General features: G+C 37.8%; 1 protein-coding gene and 1 long non-coding RNA gene across 3 annotated transcripts in view; both read right to left on the bottom strand.

The window, feature by feature from the left end:
• The window catches only part of LOC132111641 (disintegrin and metalloproteinase domain-containing protein 12-like), a 105,349-nt gene extending 90,405 nt beyond the window's left edge, over positions 1-14,944 (bottom strand). For both annotated transcript variants that reach the window (XM_059519142.1, XM_059519144.1), the window contains exons 1-2: positions 14,780-14,944; positions 14,519-14,655 (exon numbers count right to left, since the gene is read on the bottom strand). In XM_059519142.1, the coding sequence (XP_059375125.1) occupies positions 14,519-14,630 (112 nt within the window). In that variant the 5' untranslated portion in view covers positions 14,631-14,655; positions 14,780-14,944. The remainder of the gene's footprint in view (positions 1-14,518; positions 14,656-14,779) is intronic.
• Positions 14,945-16,329: 1,385 nt separating this feature from the next.
• Positions 16,330-22,558, bottom strand: LOC132112094 (uncharacterized). Its single transcript, XR_009424887.1, has 5 exons — positions 22,109-22,558; positions 21,420-21,588; positions 20,631-20,694; positions 20,208-20,307; positions 16,330-16,906 (listed from the first exon to the last, which is right to left on the bottom strand). It is a non-coding gene; the product is annotated as an uncharacterized LOC132112094 (long non-coding RNA).
• Positions 22,559-27,295: the final 4,737 nt, after the last annotated feature.

The raw sequence follows: 27,295 nt of genomic DNA, 5'->3' as shown, positions 1-27,295 counted from the left end.
TGGGGTGCAATGAGGTCCCCAACAGTTTGAGGCCACTGATGAATATGTTTCTGTTTTGGTCTTTTTTATTAAAAAAATTTCATGCTTTTTCTCAAACAGGCATGTAATGAGAAGAATGATAAACTTGGCTTGACTGGGTTCTGTGTTTTGTGAGTGTAGTTGCGTCATCAGTCTATATCAAAAGTCTTCTCTCTTTCCTTTCCCCTCAGAAAAAGCATCGTACCCCCACAGGGCCAAAGCATTCCATCCTCAGCTGTACCTCAACACTACGGCATCCATTATGAATGAGTGTGACAGACACAGAGAGAGAGAAAGAAATGATGAGGAGCTGTAAGAGAGACATAGACATCACAACATGTTTTTTTTTTTCAGCTCTCTGAGGGTCATTAACCCTCCCTTATTTCTTTATCTCCCTGACTGTGACTCACATACAATCATTTGTCTCATATATATATATATATATATATATATATATATATATATACAGTATATTTAATTGTTTTATATTTTTATATATTTTTTATAAGAAACAATAGTGTTAATATTATTTTTACATTTGTTATATTTATAATTAGACAGTTCTCTGGAAAACTTGGTCTTATTGGTCACACTGAAGTATTATGTAATAATATATAAAAACGTTTTTATCAAATAAATGCTTTTTTATCAAATAAATGAAGCCTTGGTTAGCAAAAGAGGCTTCTTTCAAAAACACTTCAAAATGGAAGTCCATTTCATATATCAGTTATCTGCATTAAAAAAAAAATACCATGGTATTTCCATGTTCCGTGTCAATATTGTATTCTTTGTGGTAGACTGGGTAACCGTGTAAATGCATGACTATGGTACTTATTCAGTACAGTTCTTTCAAAGATTTAATCTGGGATTAAATCCAAGAACTGTTGTATTAGCATCCAGTGTCACAACTATACCATAGTACCATAGTAAGTCGGAACAAAGATACTGAACTTCAAATAGAGTAGAACAAAATGATATGATCACTACACAATTGCAGTGAGACACTAGGAACCAAGCAGCTCCTGAAAACACATACTTAGTACACTAGTATGCCATAGAAAACATATATACTCAGTGAGAATCTTGTCAGCTCATAATAACACATATTTGGTCTGCAGGGCACACTGGGCTCATAGCTTTGCACTGCTGGTTTGTCAGACACCCATTATTACCTAGGATTCAACATTCTGAAGGAGACAGGAAGTGGCAAAGCACTCTGGAAACTTCTTTTCTCCCCAGTGGGAAGCTATCACTCACATTTCAATGTTTGTGCACATCCTGTCATTTTGGATATAATTTATACCACACAAGCACACATATGCACAAACCCCCACACTTTCTTTACCCAGACACAATTTCCTGTTTGTCATTATAATTCTCCTTCTGCTCTATTTGTCCAAGAAGGATTCAATTCAGAAAGAGGCTTTGCACACTAGAACAAAGCTAACATTTGTGGGTAATTGTGAAGTGAGTAATGAAATTAAATTGAAAGACATTGTATCAGAGACATCTATTAAGCCCCTTTCACACTGCGATTCTGGCAAATACACGGGTGTAGTGTTCCGGCAATTGTTCCAGGGTCGCTAGATTTTGCACTTTCACACTGCCAGTGATTACCCGGGATATGTGCGTGCTTTCACACAGAACCTGTAAAAAGATCCCGTAACGACACGTGACATCAGGGCGTGACGTGTAATGTACGAGTCGAAAACGCTAGGCACGTTATACTTTCACTCAAGCTAGTAAACGATCTCAGCGTGAGGAACAAACTGATCTCTGCTTCATTACAGCACATATTTTTTAGTCGCGAACGTATATCTTCCTTGAAAACAGCCAGTGAAAGAGTCGTGCGATAACATGCGTCATTACTACGACATGGCATTAGATCTGGCTTTTGTCAGAGAATGTCTAATATGGCGAGAAGTTTCACTCTCACTACACTTCCGGCTTCTGAACTGCTTGCAGTTCCACTCTGATTCCATATGAGGGCGCTCACAGGACGAGTGCAGAATGAATGGAGGTCAATGGCGGTACACCCCTCAAAATCCACTTTTCTCAAGATATAATTTTTTGTCTAGTAATTTGAATGTTGTATTCGAAAGGAGATGCAAAGAAATTACACATTGCTGGGTGTTAGATTTTTTAGAGACACTTATTTGCTTTAAAAGGTCTTTTAAAATGTCAATGACGTCATACACATTCATTAGCAGAATGCTAGCATGTTATGGGCAACAACAACTCAACCTGTAAGAAATCGAAAGGACATAAGTAATCGTTCATTCAACTTTCGACCTATAACCCATGTTGAACTTGCAAAACCTACAATCATATCTGAGATTTCTCAACGGCAATCGGGTGAAAGGGACAAATTTAGCCGTCTAGCCCCACAGACTCCCATTCATTTTGCACTCATGGCGATCGCCCCCAGTGGAACTCTGGTGGTACTGCAGCCAAAATTCTGTACAATAGGACTTAATAGGGAGTGGGAAGGCTCTCCGTAGACAGGTTCTGCTTTTGTTCACACAGCGCTCGTCCTGGGACTGAACCCGGCAATGTTACTAGTATATAACCCGACCTGGGTTCAATGCCAGAATCAATCCCGGGACGTGTTTGCTTTCACACAGAAGGCAATCCGGCAATGTTCTGGCAATTTGCCGGGTCCGACGTGCAGTGTGAAAGAGGCTTTATTGTATTGTATTTAAGACATCTGCTATCTATGTGTATCTGTTCACAATAAATAAACTAAAGACACACATGGATAGATGAATAAATAATATACTGAATCAATGAATCCTAAATACTGCACCAAAACTACACTTGAAAAATGGCATCAGATAATGTGCTTTAACCCTATAAATTAACCTATAACCCTATAACCCCAACAGAACTAACAAATATTGCTACAAGTGTGATTGCATCATATAATAATTGCTGTTAATAATGTTCATCGTCTGGTTGACTACTGTGGCAGGGGGGGCGTAGTTTAGCGAAGTCTGCAGCGGGAGAGAGAATCAGGAGACGAGCGGTAAGTGAGTGGTTTGGGCAAAAATTATCATCATCTGTTTCTTGTTCTAGTAATTGACGTGGAGAGAGTATAAAATGCCAGGAGAGTCAGAAGCAAGGGAGTGAGAGACAGACTGCTGACCCAAGCCGGAAACGGAAACCGGAAGGAGTGAAACGAAACTAGTGTTGACATGTCAGAATAAGAGTCACCGTTTGGGTGTTTGTAACTTTTTAGTTATTTTTGTTTATAATAAACCTGTCAGCAGTCCAGCCGACCCTTTTGTCCTCTTCCTTATCATCTCATCGCCTCCCTCGCGGTCCTTCACCGCGAACAACACCAGGCCCTGCTGGACCTAAGGACAGATCAGGAGAGGCGTTTCCAGGCCATTGTCCAGGCCCAGCAGGAGGACCGCGAGAGGTTCCGGAGCTGGATCGATCGGAAGGTTCGCGCCGAGGCTGCCGGGCCGCCTGCCGCACCCATGCACCTACCGCTGCACAAGATGGGAGCTATTTGAAAAGTCGGCAGAGGCCTGCGGGTGGCCCCGAGAGCAGTGGCCGGTGCGCCTCATTCCCCTGCTCTCTGGAAAGGCCCAGGTGGCCGCCCAACAACTTCCGGTGGCGAACCTCCTGGTCTTCGACGACCTAAAGAGGGCCGTCCTCCAGCGGGACGGCCGGTCGCCCTAACAACACCGCCAGCGGTTCCGGTCCCTGGACTTGGGCGAAGCCGGTCGACCCTTCGCGATGGCCCAACAGCTCCGGGACTCCTGCCGCAAGTGGCTACTAGCCGAGGGAAGCGACGTGGAGCATGTCGAAATTCCAAAAACGAAATTCAGTATGTGCTGGACTTGAGAACAAAACTCCACACTTCCTTTCTTGTCAATGTTGTGCGCGTGGGTGCGTCAGTTGTGGAAGCACGCGCGCTGTATGCCACGTCACTATATATTAAAAGCATGTCCATATACTGACTTGGTGAAAAGAAACACATTTTATCTTTAAGGAACGTTTAATCGTGTGTCTGAAGTTTAATTACACTTTATAAATAGCACTATACTCAGGGAGCATATAAAGAATGTACAAAAATTATGGTAATTAAAATCACGTGCATATGACGTTGTAGTTACGTTGCCAGTAAGTCATGAAGTTACCAATATATTACGAATAGAGGACCTATCTGGGACGTTCTTGGTTATCTTGTTACGTTGGAAGGACGTACTGACGATGTTGTGAGTTGGTAATGTGATGGTAATACAATTACTTGCATGCGACGTCTTAGTTACGTTGTCAATTGGTAAGTCATGGAACTACCAAAAATTACCAATACGTTACGTAACTGTTACGTCGTGTGTTAGCAGGGAGTCGATCCACCGGAAGAAAGAATGAATGAAAAATAGGCGGAAAATAGTAGTGATGGGATTTATGGCTCTTTGAGGGGATCCGGATCTTCGCGATCCGTTCCTTTCAAAGAGCCGTTCAAAAGAACGGCTCTTTTGGCTCTTTTAAATATTTAGTCAGTTTTAAGAAGCCAGCTTGGAGGCATCTCAGTTTATCCTGGAAATAATCGCTGGGAAGAATGATGAGGTGAGATTTGTAGTCAAATAATTAAAACTCAGATATCACACACCAATATCTGAGTTTGAATTATTCTGAAATATTGATTATTACCTCATTTGTCATGTGTGGACTATATTCCATAGGGTTGCACAAATCCCTCTGCTTAGACAGTGACATCACTATTTTGGATTTACCTTTAGTACAAAGTGTGTGTGTGTAAAGCTACGTTGACTTATGTTATTCATACAATACCTACTCACGAATAAACATCAAAAACAAAGCCAGCTGCAATGAATTTCTGTGCAAAACAGCTTTTACTACAAACACTTCCACACAAGAACATTGTTATCACACAAGAACATTTTGATAGAAAACAAAAAATATTTAAAGTAGATAAAATTAGAATAAATAAAATGGAAATGTCTACATACTACTACTGTAAACTTTGCAAATAGGACATCAGCCACTTCAAGTCAATGAACAATAACAAAGTGGGCTGCAATGAATGTCTGTGCAAAACAGCTTTTTTTCAACGCTCCTACCCAATGACAGAGGCATGCAGGGTTTTTTTTCCACTGGAGTAGTCACGTGAAGGATGCGTGCACAACTAATAACTAATATCATCACGCTATAAAGGGTTGGCCTGCGCTGGGTGCGCCCCTCCCCCTATAACTGTTCTGTCTCGCGGAGGAGCTCATTTGTGTGCATCAGTGTGAAACGCATAGGAAAAAAGAACGACAGAAAGAACGGCTCCCCTCCAGCCGCGACTCGGCTCCCATCGTTCATGTTTATGAGCCGTTCAAAAGAATCGGTTCGTTCGCGATCGTCACAACTCTAGAAAATAGTTTATTTGAATTTGGCGCTCTCTCCTCAGAGCTGGTGACGCGCTCTGACGCACCTGTCAGCTGATGGAGGCGGAACTTACAGCGATCGCAAATTCCTGTCTTCCTTTTTTATTTTAGAGAGTTTTTACATATGTGAGAGTGTGTTTTATGTTGAATGTGAATGTATGTGCATGATTACCATCTGTTTGAGTGCAAATCAGCCCAAATCAGCTCGCTATTACTGAATGGTCACGGCTATCAAAGTGAACGCGTCTATATGAATAGGGAGAGTGGATTATTTACTTCGGCACATTTGTGTTATTACCATCTGTATAAGTGGCCATCAGCACATCAGCACTTATTTGCATCGTAATTCATTGTAAAATATGCATCTCTAGCAATCTCAGGATGTTCTATATTGGCAAACAATGTTAAATCTTATTTTATTTTTCTTATTATTCTTATTTTTCTTACTCAAATTATTCTTATTGTATTTTTCTACTGCTCAAATAAATCATTTAGATGATGTCTAGTTTATGTTTACCAGTAACCTGCGGTGAAATCTTGTCATGGGTAGGTTGTGACCTATCAATGTGTGGAATATATGTTCATATATTCATTCAGTTAATTTAGCAACCCAAGTTCATATCAGGCATCATCAGATCGCTGCCTGCATTCAGCAAAGTCAGTCATGTGAGGCTAATGCACAATCAAATATAATCAAATTAATGGACACATCTATCTTATGACTTATACAACAAACAAATGTTTTGTGCGGGACACAGAGAAGGAGGCGGCGCGGCAGCCTAGTCACTCCATCAAAATGCGCAAACGCGCACAGACAGCCACGGCGCACACACACACACACACACACACACACACACACACACACACACACACACACTCACACACACACACACACACACACACACACACACACACACACACTTTTGGTCTGGTGACGGCGCACCAGGCTACAGTCAGAAAACATTGCGTCAGCAGTACAGCTTTAAAGTACAAAAACAGCTTATTCGCTCCTACAAACTGCTAGGCGCACACACCGACACGCAAGTATACTAGATGCTAGTATTCGGGAAGCGCGCGGATTGAGTCAGAGCGAGTAGATCACGTGACATGAAGCAAGCTCGGTCTCTGCCTCAATGTTGATAATTCAAGACAGCATGAGAACTGACTGCGCATGCGCAAATCTACATAAACTACGTTCTATGGACCAAAGAGGCACCGCTCACCTCTGCCTCAATGGCCATGGCTTTTGAATTTCCTGCATGAAACAACGGTTTTTAGGAGCAAACAATGGCAAAATGAGTATATTATGTGTATTCCTGAAAATTTTTGTTACAAAAAATAATATTTGGAATAAAATTAATGCAATTAATAATGTGGTGAATTAATAAAGCTCTTGGAATTAATAAATGTAATGTCAACATTTCCTTTGGTGAGGCACTGCCTACCCTGCCTACCCTGACCGCACGTCCCTGATGTTTACTCACTAAATAGTTTGGTAGAAGCCTTCAATACTAGGAAATATATTTTCTTATATTTGGGGGGGGTGGGGGTGTAGACATAGTCTCAGAAAAATATTTGCAGGAGTCTCATTTTTCATGATATTTTATTCAGATTTGAAATAGAAACTCATGAGACATGTGGCTTTCAACCCATTACTTTTCTAGATTGCTCCAGGACTTATTTCATGTATTTTTATATCAAATAAAAAAAATATTTAAGAGTGGTAAAAAAAATTCAAGGCACTTTAGTGTCTATAACTTTTAATATTTTTGAGCATTATCAAATCTGGTTGATAAAAAGTGAAGCCCAAAGGGTCTTCTTTCTAAAGACACCACAATTATGTTTGTAAAACACTGAAGTAGGAAACTATTACAATTATAAGTTAGTTAGAGCACTTTCATCTGTGAGTCCCATAATGGGGGGTGCTGGCTAACAGGTTAAGAGTGCGCTAGCTTTTCCTTCTTTTTTCTCTCCTTCCCTCTACAGTATGCCCATATCACGTTCAAGCGATTTGAATCAAGACCTGATGGCTTGACCAGATTTCTTAGTCTAGTGTCAAAGTGAAACTCCAGAGAATGTGGGTGTGTGCATATGCACATGCACAAACAGATATGTTTTATTGAACATAATGACAGTCCATTGAGGCTTCTAACTAAATACAGCACTGATAGCAGCAGGCCAAACAATTCATCAGTTCACCATCTAAAGAGCTTGAGTGCTTTATAGATGTTCTGTTCGATAGGTTTGAGGCCAAAGAGAGTTTATAAACCAAAGTTCTACGATATAATAATTTTTAAAAGACATACCATAAATGCACAAATTAGATGTTGGTGCTCAGTAATTATTTAACTTTTGTCAGATTCTCTTTATTGATACAAAGCCCTATATATATATAAACAGACCACAAAGGAAAAGTCCAAGATGTTTAGCAGCTTTTATGTGAAAATTTTAATTACGTGTGAAAATCGCTGCACGTTTGTAATGCTGTAAATAATGGTGTAAATGTAAATGGTGTAGGGGGAAGTCATGGCCTGGTGGTTAGAAAGTTTGACTCCTAACCCTAGGGTTGTGGGTTCGAGTCTTGGGCCGGCAATACCATGTCTTAGGTCCTTTGAGCTCTGGGTGTGTGTGCACTTTGGATCGGTTAAATGCAGAGCACAAATTCTGAGTATGGGTCACCATACTTGGTTGTATGTCACGTCACTTTAGAAATTTTTTTTTTTATTATTAATCCAATGTGAGAGGTTTTTACTCTATTCTTTATGTCTAAAAAAAGCTTTCCGTGAAATTCTCGGAAACTGACAGGCATGATTATTCACATCTAAATTCACATCTATTTGATCACAAAGGAGCGACAGGGCCTGTCTTTAAGAAAAATAAACAACTTTAAGTAAACTAATTCCAGTCACATTTCTACAAAAAAGCTCAAAAGTACTTACTTTGTCATTATGTCCATGTAAAACATGAAGTTACTTCAGTATTGTGACATATTTGTGAGAAAAGAATTTCAATTTTCAATTTTGATTTCATGTGGACGTTAAGTATCAAAAATGTACAGATATATTTGACATCCATTCTCCTGCTCAAAATATCTATTTAAAGATGGAGGGGTCTAATAGTCAAACACACTGTCAAACATACTGGATAGAGCTTCAATATCTAAAAGCTTTGTCCTACTTTATTATGAATCCCTAGGGGTCAGCACACTTGGGCTCTGAGGATCATATTACTTCCTGTTATTGACTTAATTTGAGTTAGACCAGACCAAAACAATGATCTGTTAACCTGAGACTCACTGATAAAATCACTGACTCATAAGATCAATAACTGCAGCAAATATTACATTTTACAATTTCAACTGTTTCAACTGAATCGGAGCATTGCATTGCTGTATCTGAAACTGTATACTTCAGGCAAAAAAACAGAATGTTTAAAAAAAGAGAAGTATGCCTGAATTCACAGCTCATAATAAAGTAGTTGTACCCAAATGACTTAAAATTTCCAGTGTGATTCTGAAGTGCATGTGTACTACACTTTACAATCCCATGAAGTCAGAGGAGAGTTTTGAATTGCAGTGAAGTGACACAAAATGACAACATGACCAATGCAACACATCCAGATTTTATTTCATACTACACATGGTTTTCAAAGTAATTGCTTATTCAAGTACCTACTCAAATGTGTGTGATTTCACCCAAATAATCGGTTCAAAATAATAATTTGTTCATGAAGTGGACATCAGAGTGTGTCTCTGCTGTGCCTCAGGCAAATCATAGAAAAGAATCAGTTCAAAATAATAATTTGTTCATGCAATGAATATCAGAGTGGTGTCAATTTCTTCACTTCAAAACAAAATTTTCTGAAATGTAGTGGAGTAAAAAGTAAGATATTATTCTTTAAAATGATAAAAGTAAAAGTTTCAAAAAATTAAATGCTACTTCAATGCCCTTCTAAGCACAAGTGCATGTTAAATATGTTTTAATGCACATGTTGAGCAAATACTCTTGCTTGCTTATAATATTTATTTATGTAAAACCATAAGTTATGGAAATAACCAGATCTGCATAATTCCTTTAGCAAAACCGATCACTTTAAGAATACTGTGATCAGCGGGCACAGTTTAGTCTTACTAAATCGCTTTCCAGCTCACATAAACCTCTCACCAGTCGCTTCCAAAGCATCTCAAAATCAGATGGACTTTCTTCTACCTGCGTCTTCAGGTTTCTAAGTGGATGAGTTGAATACATTAGTTCTCTCCTAACAGCCTGAAAAGCAGCGTCAGCACTTTGAGAGTCAACTGCTGAAACGAGATGAGAGGTGAGAGACTGAAAGAGCAAAAAGCGCAATAGTGAGCGAGAGAACTGGAGTCGGGAGATTAAGTGTGTGTGGCAGATAGAAAGAGTGAGTGTGTTAGTAAATGGCTAATGTGAGTGTGATGGTATGAATGAATAGAGATTACTGACTGAGAGAATCTATAGACTTTATGACCTTGCCTTAATAATCTCTTTCTCTGGCTCTGCCTGTCATTCTCTCACTCTCTGAGCTCGAACTGGTATCGATGTGTATATTACTAATATAACTAATATACTACTGTATTCATAGCCACATTTGAATTATACTTGTAGTATAACATATTCATCTAAAAATTTGCAAGATAGAAGATGTTTTAACTGACAGACAGACAGACAGATAGACAGATAGATAGATAGATAGATAGATAGATAGATAGATAGAATTAGTTTTTATAGACATGCATAAATATAAATATTCTGTTACATCAGATAATAAAATCATATGGACTCATATGACAATATTCTTGTGATTGTAAACATGTTCACTTGTCATTTCAGTTGGTCACAAATTTTTTGACACTTGCATTTGGAGAAAAAAAAAAAAGAAAAAACAAAAGAATCCTCATACAGTATGTAACCCTGGACCACAAAACCAGTCTGAAGTGTAAATTTCATAATCTGAAAGCTGAATAAATAAGCTTTCCATGGTTTATTAGGATCTGACAATATTTGGAAATTTTGCAAAAAAATCCAAATACTGAGAAAATCGCCTTTGAAGTTGTCCAAATGAATTCTTAGCCATGTATATTACTAATCAAAAATTAAGTTTAGATATATTTAGGTAGGAAATTTACTAAATATCTTTATGGAACATGATCTTTACTTAATATCCTAATGATTTTGGCATAAAGGAAAAATCGATAATTTTGACCCATACAAGTTTTTTGGATATTGTTAAAAATATACCCCAAAGACTTAAAGACTGGTTTTGTGGTCCAGGGTCACATATGTTCTTCACATAATGAAGAATCAAATAGACTACAATGTAAAGTATATCTTTTATCAACTAAATATACATCAAATAAATATTCATACAACACAGTTCTAAACAAATGCAACACATTCACAAACACAAATACATAAACTAAATTTTGAAGACAGCTTAGCTGTCTAATATGTCCGACATTTAGACATGTTTGCACACTTAGAGAAAATGGCATGCACAATGACAGCAAAAGACTAATGAGTTTAAAGAGCTTACCACCTGACTGCACAAACTGATCCCTATTGTCTGAGCCAATATCAGACATATCAGGACACAACTTATAATGTCTGTATAATGACATGGGTATGACACAGGTATTACAAGGAGATGGTGACTTATGAGGACATAACCCATGTCCCCATTTTTCAAAATGCTTATAAACCATAGAGTTTTTTTTTTGAGAAAGTAAAAATGCACAAGGTTTCCTGTAAGGGTTAGGGTTAGGTGTAGGGTTGGTGTAGGGCCATAGAATATACAGTTTCTACAGTATAAAAACCATTACGCCTATGGGATGTCCCCACTTTTCACAAAAACAAACGTGTGTGTGTGTGTGTGGCGTTGAGTTTTGGATCAATACAGAGAACAACAGGGGTCTGTTAAACAGTACAGCTCCTTATACTATAACACCAAAAGTTGAGATTAACATAATACTGAATGCATCTACCTTACATTAATCAACAAGAGATATTTGATCATCATCTAAATTTGGATGATTGGCTTACGTGTGTTAGTATGTCACTCTCCAGGATGTAAAACCAGAGACCTCATGGACACCATCTCAAGAGGGTTTAGAAAAACTGTGTCAAAATTTGGTGTTTACGTCCCCCCAACCTTCAATAGAAAACATTTTTCAAAAAACACTACATGAGTGTCTCTATCTCTTTCTCACATGAAAAACAAACATACAGTACACAGGAATGGAACTGCAGGTTTCAACAGAAATCCCCACCAAATCTATCACTATTTTATCAATAAGTTCCTCCTCTGTCAGAATTGACTAGGGTTGGTCACATTCCACTGACTTCCATTCATACGAATGTGAATGCGGGAGACAGGAAACGCAAGTTTATGTGAATTTCACTGGATTCCAAATTTGGTGAACTCTGCAAAATCGAATCGTGTGAAGATGTGTGACCAACAGAAGACTGATACGTTGTGACCTCATAGCTAAATTAAAAGAACGCAAACAGGATTGCATTATTGCAGTACGGTGGAATAGACTGCATATTTTTACACTGATAGCATAATTTACTTCCACATGCTGTATTGTTTTAGTATCAGATTTACAGAACGGATTATGAAAATCATACACAATTATGCAAAACAGCACAAACATGCCTCAAAAACACTGAATGCAATTTTGTGGACTGGTTCAGAATGCTGTGGTGTGGAGGATGTGGCAGATTACTATAATCTGGCATACTTTGCTGAAATTGTATAGCATTGATGTACTACTGTGATCCAAACATCTGAATGATTCAATGACTCACTGACAAGACAGTCACTTGATGCCACTCACTGGTGGTTTTAGTTTCATATTTATCATCATCAATATATCATTTTTTCATATTGTTCAACTCTATTGACTATGTGTCTTCATTTACGCCTGATTATGACATTCTTCTTAAGAGCTGCCATGAACAACAGACGTACAGTACTGTAACATATGAAACATCTCATTAAAGAGATGTTCTGTTATTACGAGGTTTGTGCACTGAAATGCCAGGTGTATCATATTTACTGAATTTATCCCTATAGAGTTTGGCCATGCAAAGCAACTGTAAGTGATCAGTAGCCATTCAAACCGGATACACAATAGTTGGTATTATATCAGCAATTCCACCCACTCCACCAGATTATAAGGATTTCAACCATGGATGAACATATTATAAACACACACACACACACACACACACACACACACACACACACACACACACACACACACACACACATACAGTCACACAGCACAAGAAACAAATTATCCATGGATGGGTAGTCTCAAATTGCATTTTAATGGCTCTAGGGACTTTTTGCTGTCATGTGTGATACTGTGAAACCATGTCAACCCTGCTAACTTCAAGAACTTGTCAGTGATGGGAATGAAGTGCTAACAAGAGAAAATATGAGACACACACTCATACTCACATACAAAAAGGTATCTGGCATTAAGCACAAGGTACGTACTGCCCTCAAATGATCCTCAAGACAGTGCAAAACAACCGTCATGCACACAATCCATACACACAAAGACAAAAATCAAGTAACTTTAAAAATTAAAAGGCATATAAGAAACAGACTGTTCACAGGTTCCTTTTGTTTGTATTCTGTTTCATTTGCTGTGATCAAAGTGAGAGTTTGGAGAGTCTTCTGCAATCACAGCTCAAATACGTATTATCATACTGCCTTTGCTGTAATTACTGTCTTCCTGAACACCAGCTTAGAGGAGCATGTGTGCACTCTTGAGAAAAAAGACAGGAGAGGAGGAGAGGATCTGAGATGTGTGGAACAGATGTGTCAGAACAATATGATCTTATTAACTAATTGGTAAAAACCACAGGTGAAAGAGAAAACTTAATCCTAACTAACCTAATGATTAACATACACTCACAGTCTGTGTCAATCATGTCTCACTGAAATGAATGCAGCACATTACATACCAAAAGCAAGTCCTATTTAAAACCTAATCCCACTGACCTAATAAAACTGTGGAGTACTGACAAACACATCGTTGATAAACAAATGCACATCACTGGATCAAATGCAATTTCCATATAGCTGAATTTCACCTCTAATATCTTTGACTGTTAAGTGAATGTCGTGTGCATTTAAATTTGTTCTTTAGGTAATAAATACAAGGAATAATAAGAAATAATGCAATAAGCAGCATGCAATATTGTGCAGATATTTTCACCTAGTGCTTTTTTTATATATTTATTTATTTAGTGTTTGAATAATTAAATATAACATTAAAAATATTACTTCATAATAAATATTATGTCATTAATATTTCATTGTAACTTTTGGGGTTCAGCTTGTCACTGGGCAATAATCTTAAAGGTACATCTTTGTGTAAATCTCAGTGTGTCCAACACAAGCTTTTTCTAAATGCCCTTGATCTTATAAATATACACAGACAGTACATCCAGATGTCACAACGCATTAAATGGTCACTGTTGATCATATCTCCTAAAGTCACATGTAAATGTGCATCTCTGCTCTTTTCTGCTATTGTTGTCCATCCTTATTCACACAAGGTATCTCATTCAGCATCTCTCCTCTTGTTTTATTCATGTGCTCTCTTCACAAACCTTTGAGTTCTAAATCAGAAAATATATTCAAACAGCTGCCAAACTCATCCATGTTTTTAAAATTCAATATTTGACCTATAACTTCTCACTACTGTTGTTATTATTGTTTAATTGGATATCATTTCAAACTTTAGACACTCATGTGTTCATTTCCACATATTTCAGATGGCTTTGATCTTAATTTTGAATGAACATTTTTTTTAGCAAATGTTCAAAATCATAACTTTTAGGGGTACACCAGCTTGTCACTGGGCCAATACCCTAAAAGGTACATCCCTTAAGGCTTTACAGGATAAGAATATGCACCCTTTAGACATGGCACAAAGGTCTGCTGCCACAGCGAGCGCATGTAATAACAATGAACTTACAGTAATTGCCTTTCTATATTAGTTTTACTCAGTAAAATTGTATAGTAAGATAAGCACTAATATAAAGTGTGTCTCTTACCGTCAGGTGAGTGATGAGCGGAGATGTCAGCTGTCAGTCCCACTATCAGCAGCACAAAAGCACACAGTCCGCTCATGAGGCACCAGTTCTCCATGTGCCAGTAGATCCTCATGATGCCCAGCTCCTTATGATGAGATCTTCATAATATACAGACACAGGATCACATACACACACTCACACAGCGCAAGCAGAGAGGATGTGAGGGACTTCCTGCAATTCGATTAAATCCACAGGGGAGATAGGGGAGGGTGGTATACAGACCCGCGACAGAGCTGTCAGGAGAACTTTACAAAGCCAGTATTGCTTAAATCTTAATGTCTACTGTGTTCACACTTTCTCATGTCACACTTGCAGAGTGTAAACAAAAGCACAGAACACACGAACAGCTACGAACAGAAGCGATTTGGTCTCGTGCTTTGGTCAAGTGCTGATTCTTTGGAAGAGTGCTGCTTAAATCTCCACGTGTTTTATAGCGGGGTTCTGCAGGGTCCTAAAGCTATGCTTTCAGGGTCCTAAAACTGTTCATAAATACTGTTTATAAACAGTATTCATAAAAAATTTTATATATGTAATATTTTAAAATAATGTTTTATCTTTAACCTTGCATTGCAATTTATTTTCATGACAGTATTAGTTCAAGCATTATTTTAGGTCAATGATTTATTTGTAAAAAATAGTTTAATAATATCAATAATCATATATATTAGCATTATTATGGTCCCAATTCCCCAAAAAAGTGTCTAAATCCTATGCAATTATCCACAAATAAATAAATGAAGGCGTAATTACATAAATTAATTACTGATGTATTGTCAGGAAGGTATTTTTACATGTAAGTACAAGGTAAAAACGAACACAATAAATGTATTGTATCAAATGATTAATTTAAATGTAAGGACACGTTAGTCTATTATTACTATTATATACGATAAGATGTGGGCTGTCTATTAATAAAACAAAGCAAATAGGTTCCATATATATATATATATATATATATATATATATATATATATATATGATATATGTGTAGCCTTTAAAATAAATTAATAAATATATTTATTTACTTCAGAGTCAGATTTCATTGTCACAGTGTTATTCTCATTCACTCAATCTTGTAAATGGATGAATATGACATAAATGATTTCAGTGCAGTTTGATTGGTTCTGTGGTTACAATCTAGGATAAAAGTTATGCATTTTAAATTAACTATCATACAACATTTAAAATATTGTATGACTAATGTTTTTGCCTACATAATACTGTTGCAGAAATTAAGAAACTTTTTGTGGCTCTACATATTTTGTGAGTTTATTTGCGAGGAAATTATTCATTTTCTTAATGGGGTCATTCCCCCTTTCCTTTTGGGTATGCAAGGCACTCTATATTAACTCTCTCTTCTTTTCATGAGACTTTCAAAGCACCCAAAACAGCTCTGAATTCTGATTTCTGAATAAAGACAAGTTTTCCACCCTTAAGTTACTTCTTTCTACTTTATCTTTATGTCATACAATCTGTCATCTAACACCTGATCACTGACTTTTCCAGACTAATCTCCCATTACACTGTTCTCTCCTGAATTCTATTACCCCAAATTTCACGTTATGCACCAGAAACCCTGACACTTCCAGGGCAAAAGTGTCCATGGAATATATGCCACTCTCTGTTTATCATACATCCCATGGCATTTTAACATTATGTCATTTACTGAAATTGGCTATTAAAGAAAGAGAACATAATGTCCACATTTTAATGTGGAGAAGATTGCATAATGTATCTGAATAAAAGCAGTTTCAAAAATGGCAACTCTGCATTTTCTTTATTTCTTTTCAAATAATTACTTGACACTATGAGACCATAATTGATGATCTTTAAAAACCAAATTACTATCATTTCAATACCAGAACAAGCTGTACGTAATAAATCTTTGTAATGGGTTGTTTAAACATCAGATTGTTTAAACTTTAGATAAGGTCAACCCATTTCCACTGGTGGAAAAAAATATGTAAAATATATATTTTAAAACTACATTTTTATGTTTTACATGCCATCTTCTGCAGTATTTATTTTACAGCATATTCTCAACAGAAAACAGACTCCAACCAGGTCTAGAATCTTGTTCTTATACTGCATTTTCAAAAATACCTATCATAACAGCCCATATTGTCATGCATTCTTATGTCATATGGATTCACCCCAGGTCCAGGAAAAGGTGTTTTATATTTGGAACAATGCATCAGAAACCAAGCTCTGATCTCAGGAGGAAGCTGCAAAGGTCTTCCTTGTCTTCAGCTCTTTGCCTCAGGCAAGGTGAACGCAGGGGGATATGAATCTTGTGAACAGGCACTTCCCTCAGTCACCGTGTCTTTGAAGAATCTGATCCAAAACTTTCTGTGGAAAAAAGGAAAGGAAACTTTTAATTAAACTACAACCAGGCAAGCAGCCTGTTAGTAAAAGCACCTGCATGCTCAGGTCAGGGAAGTGGTGAAGTGACTCTGCGTAATCTACAGATTCTCCAGTCCCCCTGGGTGGCCATCTCCCCCGGGAGCAATGCTAACTTGCTATCTGTGCTCCAACCACATCATGCTATCATGGCTTTTCCATCCTCAGAGGTATTCATTTTATTTTCTGCCTGGTTCTCTTGATATCTTTGATGCTGTATATTCCAGTATAGATTAGAAAAAGTTCAAATGTTTTGTTCGTGAATTTTTTTTGTTGTCATGAACTAGATTTTTGCCAACTCTTAAAGGAATTAAAAAAAAAAAAAGATCTCATATTTCAAATTAAATGTTAGATCATTCACAAATAGTCACATCACTGGTAAAATTTCAAGCCTTTTGAAACTACTACTCCTTGAAGTTTTAGTGGTAACAACAACAGTCAACTCTAAAACAAAGATGCTCAGTAAGCACGGCACATTAAATGCACAGTTACTATATAATGAATGTGTGGTCAAGCTGCATAACTGTAATAACAATGTACTGTAAAAGTCTTTACTGTCACTTTAATGATATACAAATATTTGAAGGATTAAATATACATCCAGCGTATATTCAATACAGTACATACAGTAAATATACAAATATACATTGCAATTGGATTAACATTTACACATGCTGGAAGACGACTGGTATGCTTTCAGTCAGACTATGAAATTTTAAAGAGATTAATTAATGCTTTTTCCACACTGTAAAGAAACTTCTAAGATACAGTAAATGTAAATTAGCTTATTGTGTGATAATTATTGTCATTATCAGTCACTGGAATTTTCAATGTTCAAGTATATCACAGGACACACATAAGATACATTAAATTTATGCATTTAGCAGACGCTTTTATCCAAAGCGACTTACAGTGCATTCAGGCTATCAATTTTTACCTATCATGTGTTCGAACCCCCAATCTTGCGCTTGATAACGCAAAGCTCTAACAGTTGAGCTACAGGAACACGATATATAAAATGTATAGATACATAGATGTTATTCACACTATGAGCTACAAACAATGTCTCTGTGAACTCTTTTGGCATCTCTCTCACTATCTCTCGCCTCACCTGCTTCTTTCTATCTTCAGCCTGACTCATCAAGAATTCATCACTGCCACAGACCTGAGAGACAGAAGGGCTTCATGGGAGCCACACAAACTATAAGCCTCCCAGGACTTGACACCCATTAAAACAACACACCCCGACAAGAGATTTCTATTTTACAAAGGCACTCATTTTAGGAATCCAGGAATTAGGCTGTCAGCAAAGACATCCAAAATACTAGTGAAAGCTGTCCTGTTGTGGAATTTAACACTCTTAAACATCAAAAACAGGGAAATTATTGTTGACACAAGCCTCCTTTGTGTCACAAGTGTCCCATATGTATCAGGACCGTGTCTGTCGCCGAAAAGAACAAAAGCAATACATGAATATATCAGCTTTGAGTGTAATTAATTTGGATATCTAAAATAGTTTGATAGGCAGGATTCATTTGAAGAACTATACTGACCTCTGCTGGAAGACAAGGTAAGTACAATTCATGTGACCTCTGTAAAAAAGAAACTTCTGTCTCTATTTCTTCACTCTCTCGTTGTACCAAAGATGTATAACTTTCTTTTTTCCTCTGCAACACCAAAGGAGACATTCTGTATAATGTACTAGTAAATCTGTTCAAATGATTGGGGAGCTTCAGAAAGGATGCAAGAGTACCTTAAAATGATCATAAAAGTGGCTCATATGACTTGTGCAAAATAAGCATTAAGTCATATGAGGGCTTTGGGTGATAAATGTAAGTCATTCACTGGTTATCCCTTCTTCATTGGAGCTTTTACATCAATAATTGTTGTGACTGAATCATTGAGTCTATGAACCATATTCAAAAATCAGCGAAGTCCAGTTAGTTAATCATTAAGACTAGTTTTGTCAAACGGATCAAAACTGAAATTTTTAATTCTGTCAAGCAATGAATAACAGCTTAAATTTATCATATGACATCAGTAGACTTCAATTATATTTTATCCTTGTTTTATAGTGCATTTACAAAAAGTTGTAATTTCACGGTAAAAAAAATGACCAACACAGTCTTTAAAATGCCTCTTTGTGTGAAGAAACTAAGTCTACATGGAACTACATGAGGGTGAATAAATAATGACAGTTTTCATTTTTCGGTAAACTATACCCTTAAGTGGGTTTTCTCAAGGGCCCAACAAGATAAATGTAATGCTCATGTTGTATATTATCATTTCCAATCTGCTGTGAAGCACTGCTGGATCCCTGCATGAATGCCCCTCATGAGCCTCTATATATCTTTGGATACCTCAGTACAGAGGTAAAAGGTGAGATCCGACAGTCTGGCACCACACAGCACCTGCTGTTTCTAACCGGAGGGAAGATTTTCACAGGGCAGCACAAGTTCCATCCCTGCTGAAACACTTGTGCTGACAGTTGTGACAGAACACATTAGGAGACAAAAGCCTCATGTTTATTTGTCCTTACGGGGGTCATTTAAGGTCAGTCTAGAGAATCACTTTAGAGTGTTCACTGTTACAGCATCAGCACAAAGGAACACAGCCACTCGGTCATGACGTCAATTTATAGGCCAATCCGGAAGGCTAATTCAATGTGTTTTCCTTCATGAATTATTATGGGATTTTAGTGAATGTGGTTTTTATTTCTGTGGATGCCGCTATTTGAAGCCACTTTCACGTTTTGTTAAAAAATTATGCACTGTCATACAGCAAACAGGAATTTTTAAATCTTGGGGTTCTTTAAAAAGGCAAGTCACAAGCAAATTACTAAATAAGGGCTATAGTCAAGCACATACTGTAATTTATATCCTAGATAAGTGGTTCTCGACCAGGGGTCCAGTGCCCACGAGGGGGGCCTCAGCAAACTTCCAAGGGGGCCCACAAGATGACTGAAGCAGTTAAATTAATAAATTATTTATATATTAAAATAATATAACTCTAAATGAAAATTTCAAAAACCACATCAAATTAAGATGTAGAGTGACATTTTTTCCCCCTTCAAACAAGAGAGGGCCTTTTAGCATGCCTGTCCTGTATAATAGATAGAAAGTTAAACTTTTAACAAATAAAACTATTGTAAAGTGTAAGCAAAAAAAAAAAAAAAAACACAGAAATGCATCTATGCATCAAAAATAAATGGTGGAAATCTATAATAGCAGGTTGAGATTTAAAGCTTAACCTTTTTGAACACCTCTGCCCTCAGTCTGTTGGTTTCCAACACCAGCCTCTTCCTCTCCTCCTCCTTCTTTTTGGTCACCTCAGGGAGTTTGTTGTAAATCCTATAAGCGCAGACTCAGGATGATGAATGCATAATGACATGAAAAAAGTGAAGTGTAGGTGGAAATAGGAAGTGATTCATCTACTTTTCATCCAAACAGACAAACACAAACACACATGGAAATATCTAGATATACTATCCATATATGATATATTGATATATATGTCCATATATGCTTTTATCCACTTTACTTCATCTGATTTGGTGGCATTTGTTCAAGCAGAGAGATAAGCAAACACTCTCCTTTTCAGAAAGGGGTCATATTGTGCATGACAAGCACTGATGCATGTGTGATATTATGAGTGTGTGTATGCAAAAACTCACCGCCTGGATCTCCACTGCATCTCCTTGCATGAGATGGCTCTGTCCCTGGGTTTGAAAAGGTTATCTTCAAAACACACATACAGCAGGGAAATAAAAAAATTAAAGTGAAATGGAAAGGTTGTTACAAAGCTTTATATTTAATCGTTACATTTTATTCTTCAATTTCAGTTTTTTTAAAGGTCATGCTAGTCTGTGACCTTCTTGGCCTAGCCTTACAAATCAATAAACGTTTTAAGCATTTATAAGCTTATGAACAAATATTGCAGTTGCACATACAGTAACTTATGAATGAGAACATTTTTACAGAATTCTATTGGAGCCAATAGGGGGCATCAGTTAGCTGTAGGAGCAATAGGACTTGTCATGGACTTTTTAAGATTCATTGTTCATTCTTAACAGGGCCGCAGTGAAACATGCAGAGGTCTTTGAGATCTCTATTGTATCTGTTTGCTTTTAATAAGTCTGTCCCACCTCAAGTTTGTTCTGATATTACCAAACTTCTAATGCACCAAATGTTTCACTGCAGCACTGAATCATGTCATCCTGTGACAGCATTAGTAATGTGTCTCACTGCAATGTGCTTGCCTTAAAAATCTGAAGTTGATGACCCTTATACTCAATGTTGGCCCACTGACACACCATTACCAATTAATTGTTCATTGCTACTGTTGATACCTGGTTGAATGGTTATAGCAATAAAATTGAGACTGCATTGCTGCAGCACAGGTTTTCATCACAGCTCCTTCAACTGTGCATAGGGAGGATGTTAATGAAAACGGAGCATCTTACCACTAAGTGGGTTTGGCTTGGAGCAGTTCCGCCTACAGTTAGCTGTCTCCACGCCTATGATAAATTCAGCTGTTTGTAAGCCCCGCCTCTCTCTGGCCCTCAGTTCCAATCGTCGCAGCCGATTCTGAGAGCTAGAGATGAAATCTGGACGAAACCGTTCAAGAGCCTCCTACACACATTTGGATATGAACACAAGGTTTGTGCCACAGTGAAATGCTGGGGTGTATATATATATATATATATATATATATATATATAATATGCCATATTTTGAGTGTTCAGGAAGGCAGTAAACTTAAGTAAACTTGATTCACAGAGGATTTCTTTGTTTGTCTGTTTTTTATAGCAAATCTCAAAATGGGTATCCAATTTATTACATTGTACATTAAAATGCTGTGATGCCTAAATTAAGTTGTAGCATTTAAAATGTAATGTAAAAAAAAACGTTTGTACAGAATTTTAATATCGGTCATAACATGAGGATAATAATATGCTTATCAGTATCAATATTTTGCAAGTAAATAATTTACTACATGTGGATGTGTTTATAATGGTTTGCATATATCTTTGCAGTTCAGATTTTTTTTTAAAAAGAGTCAGTTGCCCCAATAAATCTGTTGTGTTCTGTCTGTCTGAACAAACCCTAAGGAAAACCTGATGGTAGTCAGATTCCTCCAGTAAAACCATACCCTCAAGCTAAGTGACAGGTGTCCTGTGTCCTGCTGGTCAGTCTTGGACCCACAGGTGCAGTTAGTTAAATGAGGAGAAACCAGGTACTCAGTGGGTCTCCTGACTTTCTCAGCAGTGTGGAACACTGTTCTGACCTCATGAGGGGCCCTTAGATGCACCTGAGTGACTCCTGTAATGATAAATAATGATGTTAGAATAGTTCCTTAGCACACAACCTGATAAGCACACACTATAACACACTTTTACCTGCAATTACCATTGCAATACACAGAAGTAGTGGTACATAGAAACAGTGTAAGACATGCAGGTGAAAAGTCCACTATAGGGTTTGTGAACTTCTTAGTATTTAAAAGCAATGAATATTAAATGAGAGGAAATGTGGCAGGACATTATTTATTTTTTCTACTTTTTTCAGGATTTGATTAAAACCTGTTAGCCTGCACCCTGACGCCTGCATCCTCAACTCCCCTCAACTCGCACGTGTCAATGTTTACGAATAGATTAAATGAAACAGTAAAAATGTAATCTTGACAAACTATATAACACTATAAAGATCTAAGCCTAAAGGATCAACGACAGATCGCTGTTTTTCAATGGAAAGCTTATAAAGACTGTATTTGCTACATTTGTGTAAGCAGTACACATCAAAACATGAAGAACGCAGTAAATAACGAGTCATAAACACATCCACAGCTGTAAATCCCTGTTTAGTAAGAAAGGTAAGGGTCCACTAAACAACATCTCATGGAGCACGTTTAGTCCAATGAACCAATACCATTGTAATATGGATCATAATTCCTTTGTTTACATTTCAGTTCTTCAGGGACAGAATTGTTTGTGTCCGTTATGGAATAACTCATGCTCCAGAAACTGCGTCTTGGTAGTAAAAAAACGGCATGGTTTTGCAGCATACAGTGTCACAAACAGAATGAGATGATTCACAAAAAAAAAGTGAAAGAAAGGCAGAAGATTGTTTATTTGAATTCTGCCACTCTCTCATGACGGCTCCTGACGCGCGCTCTGATGCACCATTTGTATTATTACCACTTTAACTGGCCATCAGTACATCAGCACGTATTTTCATTGTAATTCATTGTAAATGCTGAATTTCTAGCAATCTCAGGATGTTCTGTAATTGGCATACAAAGTTAAATCTTTTTTATTTTTCTTACTCAAATTATTCTTATTGTATTTTTCTAGTGCTCAAATAAATCCCTAATATGATGTCTAAGTTTCTGTGTAGTGTTTTATAACTGAAAAAAATATGTAGTGGTATGTTTACTGACTAAATAGTTTGTAGAATAGAGCTGTAATTGGGCCTTAAAAGTTAGGCACGACAGGACCCGAGCCCGACAAGTACATTTTGAATGACAGCTTTTTAAGAGCCCGAACCCGTTTACAGCCCGACATTATTTAAATGTGCGCACACACACAGCTCTTTTGCCTTTTGTCAAGAATGAGTCATTTATACATGTTTTAACATAATTTATTCATAACTAACGTAGACTAGACCACTTGGAAGTTGGAATAAAGAAATAAAATAAGTCCTCTGTGACATCGTAACATCTCAGCATTCTAGACATAGGCTCATTTAGCCTATAAATAGACCAACGCACCAATAAAAATGAGTCATTTTTAACAAATTAAATTAAGATAAATTTTAAAATTAAGATGGGTATTTGGCAATAACGAAATTAAGATAAAGGCTCCACCGGATTTGCTTCACACTAGCAGCTGACATTTAATAAAAGAATAATGCCAATAAATACTCTGTCCACGTTATGCATTTAAGACTCAATGAATATTTAGTTATCATTTGAAAAACCTTTAGTCACAGAGATTAGGCTAGGTCTACATGTTTTTGTGGAGGAAAATTATTGAATTCACTGTAGATGATTTCAGCGCGTTCCTGTGCTCACTGATGGTGCGTTATTATTCACTCATTATTCTCATTATAAACACGGTCAAAACCTTTCCACACCTCAGACTTTGCTTTAGTTGCTGGTGCAACCAAAACGTAATAACCAGAGGCAAGCCTCCGTTACACCTACTCAGCATTCATTTTCGCATCTTTCTCGCGCTAGTCGAAACACATCACATGATGTCTGAAGGCAGCAGTGATCACATGATCACATGAGCCCGGCCCGAGCACGCGTAAGATGATATAAATTAAGCCCGAACCCGACCGAACCCGTCGGGTCCCATCGGGTTCAGGCAAAGATCTTCAGCTCTATTGTAGAACCTTTCAACACAGTTGGTAAATATTTTTTTTATATTGGGGGGGGGGGGGGGGGACTAGACATACTATAAGTCGCACCTGAGTATAAGTCGCATCAGTCCAAAAATACGTCATGATGAGGAAAAAAAACATATCTAAGTCGCACTGGACTATAAGTCGCATTTATTTAGAACCAAGAACCAAGAGAAAACATTACCATCTACAGCCGCGAGAGGGCGCTCTATGTCTTCAGTGTAGACTACAGGAGCACTGAGCAGCATAGAGCACCCTCTTGTGGCTGTAGACGGTAATGTTTTCTTTAGGTTCATTTCTCTTGGGTCATGTCAAATTAATTTTGTAATATTCAGGTTCTTTTGGAAGCTCTTGTCACTTGATCCGCTAAAGGAAGAGTATGATGTTGCATTTTCATGGCATTTCACACTGAGCACATTCAAGCTCTTGATCATCACAGGGGACTCCGCCATTTTATTCAAAATTGGCTCTGAAATAAAAGTTAAAATCCTATTCATTAAAGCATGTCAGAATCTGTGAGAAAGAGACAGATGCAGAGGGTTGCAAAAGGACAGTGAAGGATTGGCACATAAATAAACTAAGACTTGTGGCTAAGTGGCCTTGTGCACCCTCCCTCCCTAGCTGGTGTTAGTTCATCAGAGCCCAGTCATGCTGCTGTGCCATCACACGCCTCACGGACCACATGCAAAAGATCATGTGTTTAGATGTACAGAGCCAGAATAGGGGCCAGAGAAACCAATATACTTTAGATGCAAGGTAATGTGGAGTCAATGATGCATCATCTCACATAAGAAGATTGAAACTCACCCTATTTTCTTTTCAATAGCTCTACCTTACTAGCTACTTCCTTTATATAAAAAAAAGGAGTCTTGTCCTGACTGTGCATCTACTAGTTGTCCTGCAAGATAAATAAATGTAAAATACCAGCATCAAATGCTGATAATGCTTCAGTCCGCTACTTGGCTTTACTTGAAAAGTATCTCATTCTTCCAAGATCAAGACTCTCTCTGTTAAAATCCGAAATGCTGCCTTGCAGCAAACTTACAGATTTAACAGATTTCATTCAATCTCTGGATACCCAGCCATGCACTCTGTATCAAATAATGTTAGATTAAACCTATTCTGCCAATTTGCAACAGCGGGCCATTTTATCTGACATCTGATTGACCCACTTGAGCTGGCACACTCTATTCACTTTCTAGGTGCATTCTTTTGTTTTCACAAAGCCATTTATAGTTTTTCTGATAATGCATTCCCATTCCCAAAGGAGCTTGAGGGAAGGCTGTCCCATTAACAATGCATGAGCCAACAATCACAAGGTGTGCAACCAGAGTAAGAGATGTTGAAATGAAACCGCACTGGCTAAGATATCACACAGTGTGTCAGAAAGGAATGCCGCAGCAATGCTGCAGAATAAATGAGAGCAAAAGAAAGAGAGAGAGGATGGATACATTTGCATGGCTGCTGAGGAACATGGAGGTGATATAGGTACCTGATGGCTCGCTGAATGCCTGTCTGGCTCTTAGATTGCTCTGTGGAGGCCCTAAGACATCATTAGCCTTTCCATTCAGTCTGAAGGCAGCAGAAGATGAGTGGCACCTTGTTCTGAATGGCAATGATGTTAAAGTGGAACACAGCATGTCGGAGCCAAAGCTAGTATTAATTTTAAAGGCACTGCCATTGATGATTGAACCATTATTCGGTTGCTGGGACACCCTTTCTGTTCCATCAACGGCAATGTTCGCCATGTCCCAGTCACTGTAGGACCTTTTAGTCTGAATCATCGTTTCGGGTTTCTCAGGGGTCTGAGTAAAAGATGGTTTTCTAAGGGAAAGGGACAGAGTGGATCTATACAAAGTCTGTCCAAGAGAGATTGAGAGGGATTTGTCCAAGTATAGAGTAGCTCTGGACAGCTTGGATGGTAGGAGCTCCAGATGGGCACAGGAGCGGAATATATGACGTTTTACAGGGGGCAAAGAGTCTGTTTGGTCTTCTTCCTCTGTGTAGCTGTGCTCATGGACTGGTGGAGCTTGGGGACTGCTGGGGGTCTCGCTGACACAATGCTGTTCTCTGTTCTCGGTCACCGTCACCACAACTGTCCTGTGTCTAGGAGGCACTGGAGTGCCAACAATGATTTGAAGAGTTTTATTTTCTCTGTGGGCCATGAGAGAGGGTGGTCTGTCAGGCATGTTCGGAGGACGAAAGGTTGAGTTTAAATAAGCTGTACAATCCCCTTTAGGAGACAAACTCCGAGCGGTGATGGTGATCGAGGAGAAGCTTGACCGTAAAGTGGGTCTGCTGTAGCAGTGGAGAGCTTCAGGGACACTGCGTGTCCGACCCAGGAATAAAAAAGGACTAGACGTGTTTTCTGATTTCCAGGATTCATCAAATGATGTAGAGCCAGATAAAAACAGGGGTGTTCGCCTTCCAATCCCTGGGTGCTCCAATCTAGTCCTCAGACTCCTCCATGGTGTCCTGGCATTTTGGTGCCAGCAATACTCATTATCCACTGCCTGTGAAGTATAAGACCTTTAGTATGACGCTTAACTTTTACAAAATATTACAGGAATATTCTGGGTTAGATACATATTAGATGTACAAGGGCAGAGTTCTCATGACTTTTCAATAAATGTACTTGATGAATTTAAGATGGTTTCATTAATGAATTGTTCATACCAATATATTGTATGAACTGGTTTGATCAATTCATTGACAAGAAACAAATAGAATTTCCTCATGAACTAGTTGAATTGGCAAGCAAGCTTTAAACATGTCTAATATCTAGCTGATTAGAGTTTTTAACAGTATAAAAAAGTATATTCAGCATAGAAAATGCACTTTCAATAGAAGTCTATGGTAAAATAAAATCATTGTACAAACTGTGCGATAAACTGAGTAATCAAAAGCATATCAGAAATGTGGTTGTCACGATTAT

The sequence above is a fragment of the Carassius carassius genome, chromosome 31 (genome assembly GCF_963082965.1).
Source record: "Carassius carassius chromosome 31, fCarCar2.1, whole genome shotgun sequence".
In the NCBI taxonomy this organism is placed as follows: Eukaryota; Metazoa; Chordata; class Actinopteri; order Cypriniformes; family Cyprinidae; genus Carassius; species Carassius carassius.
Note: the sequence above shows the minus strand (reverse complement) of the source record. Positions and strands in the feature narration are given on the sequence as shown.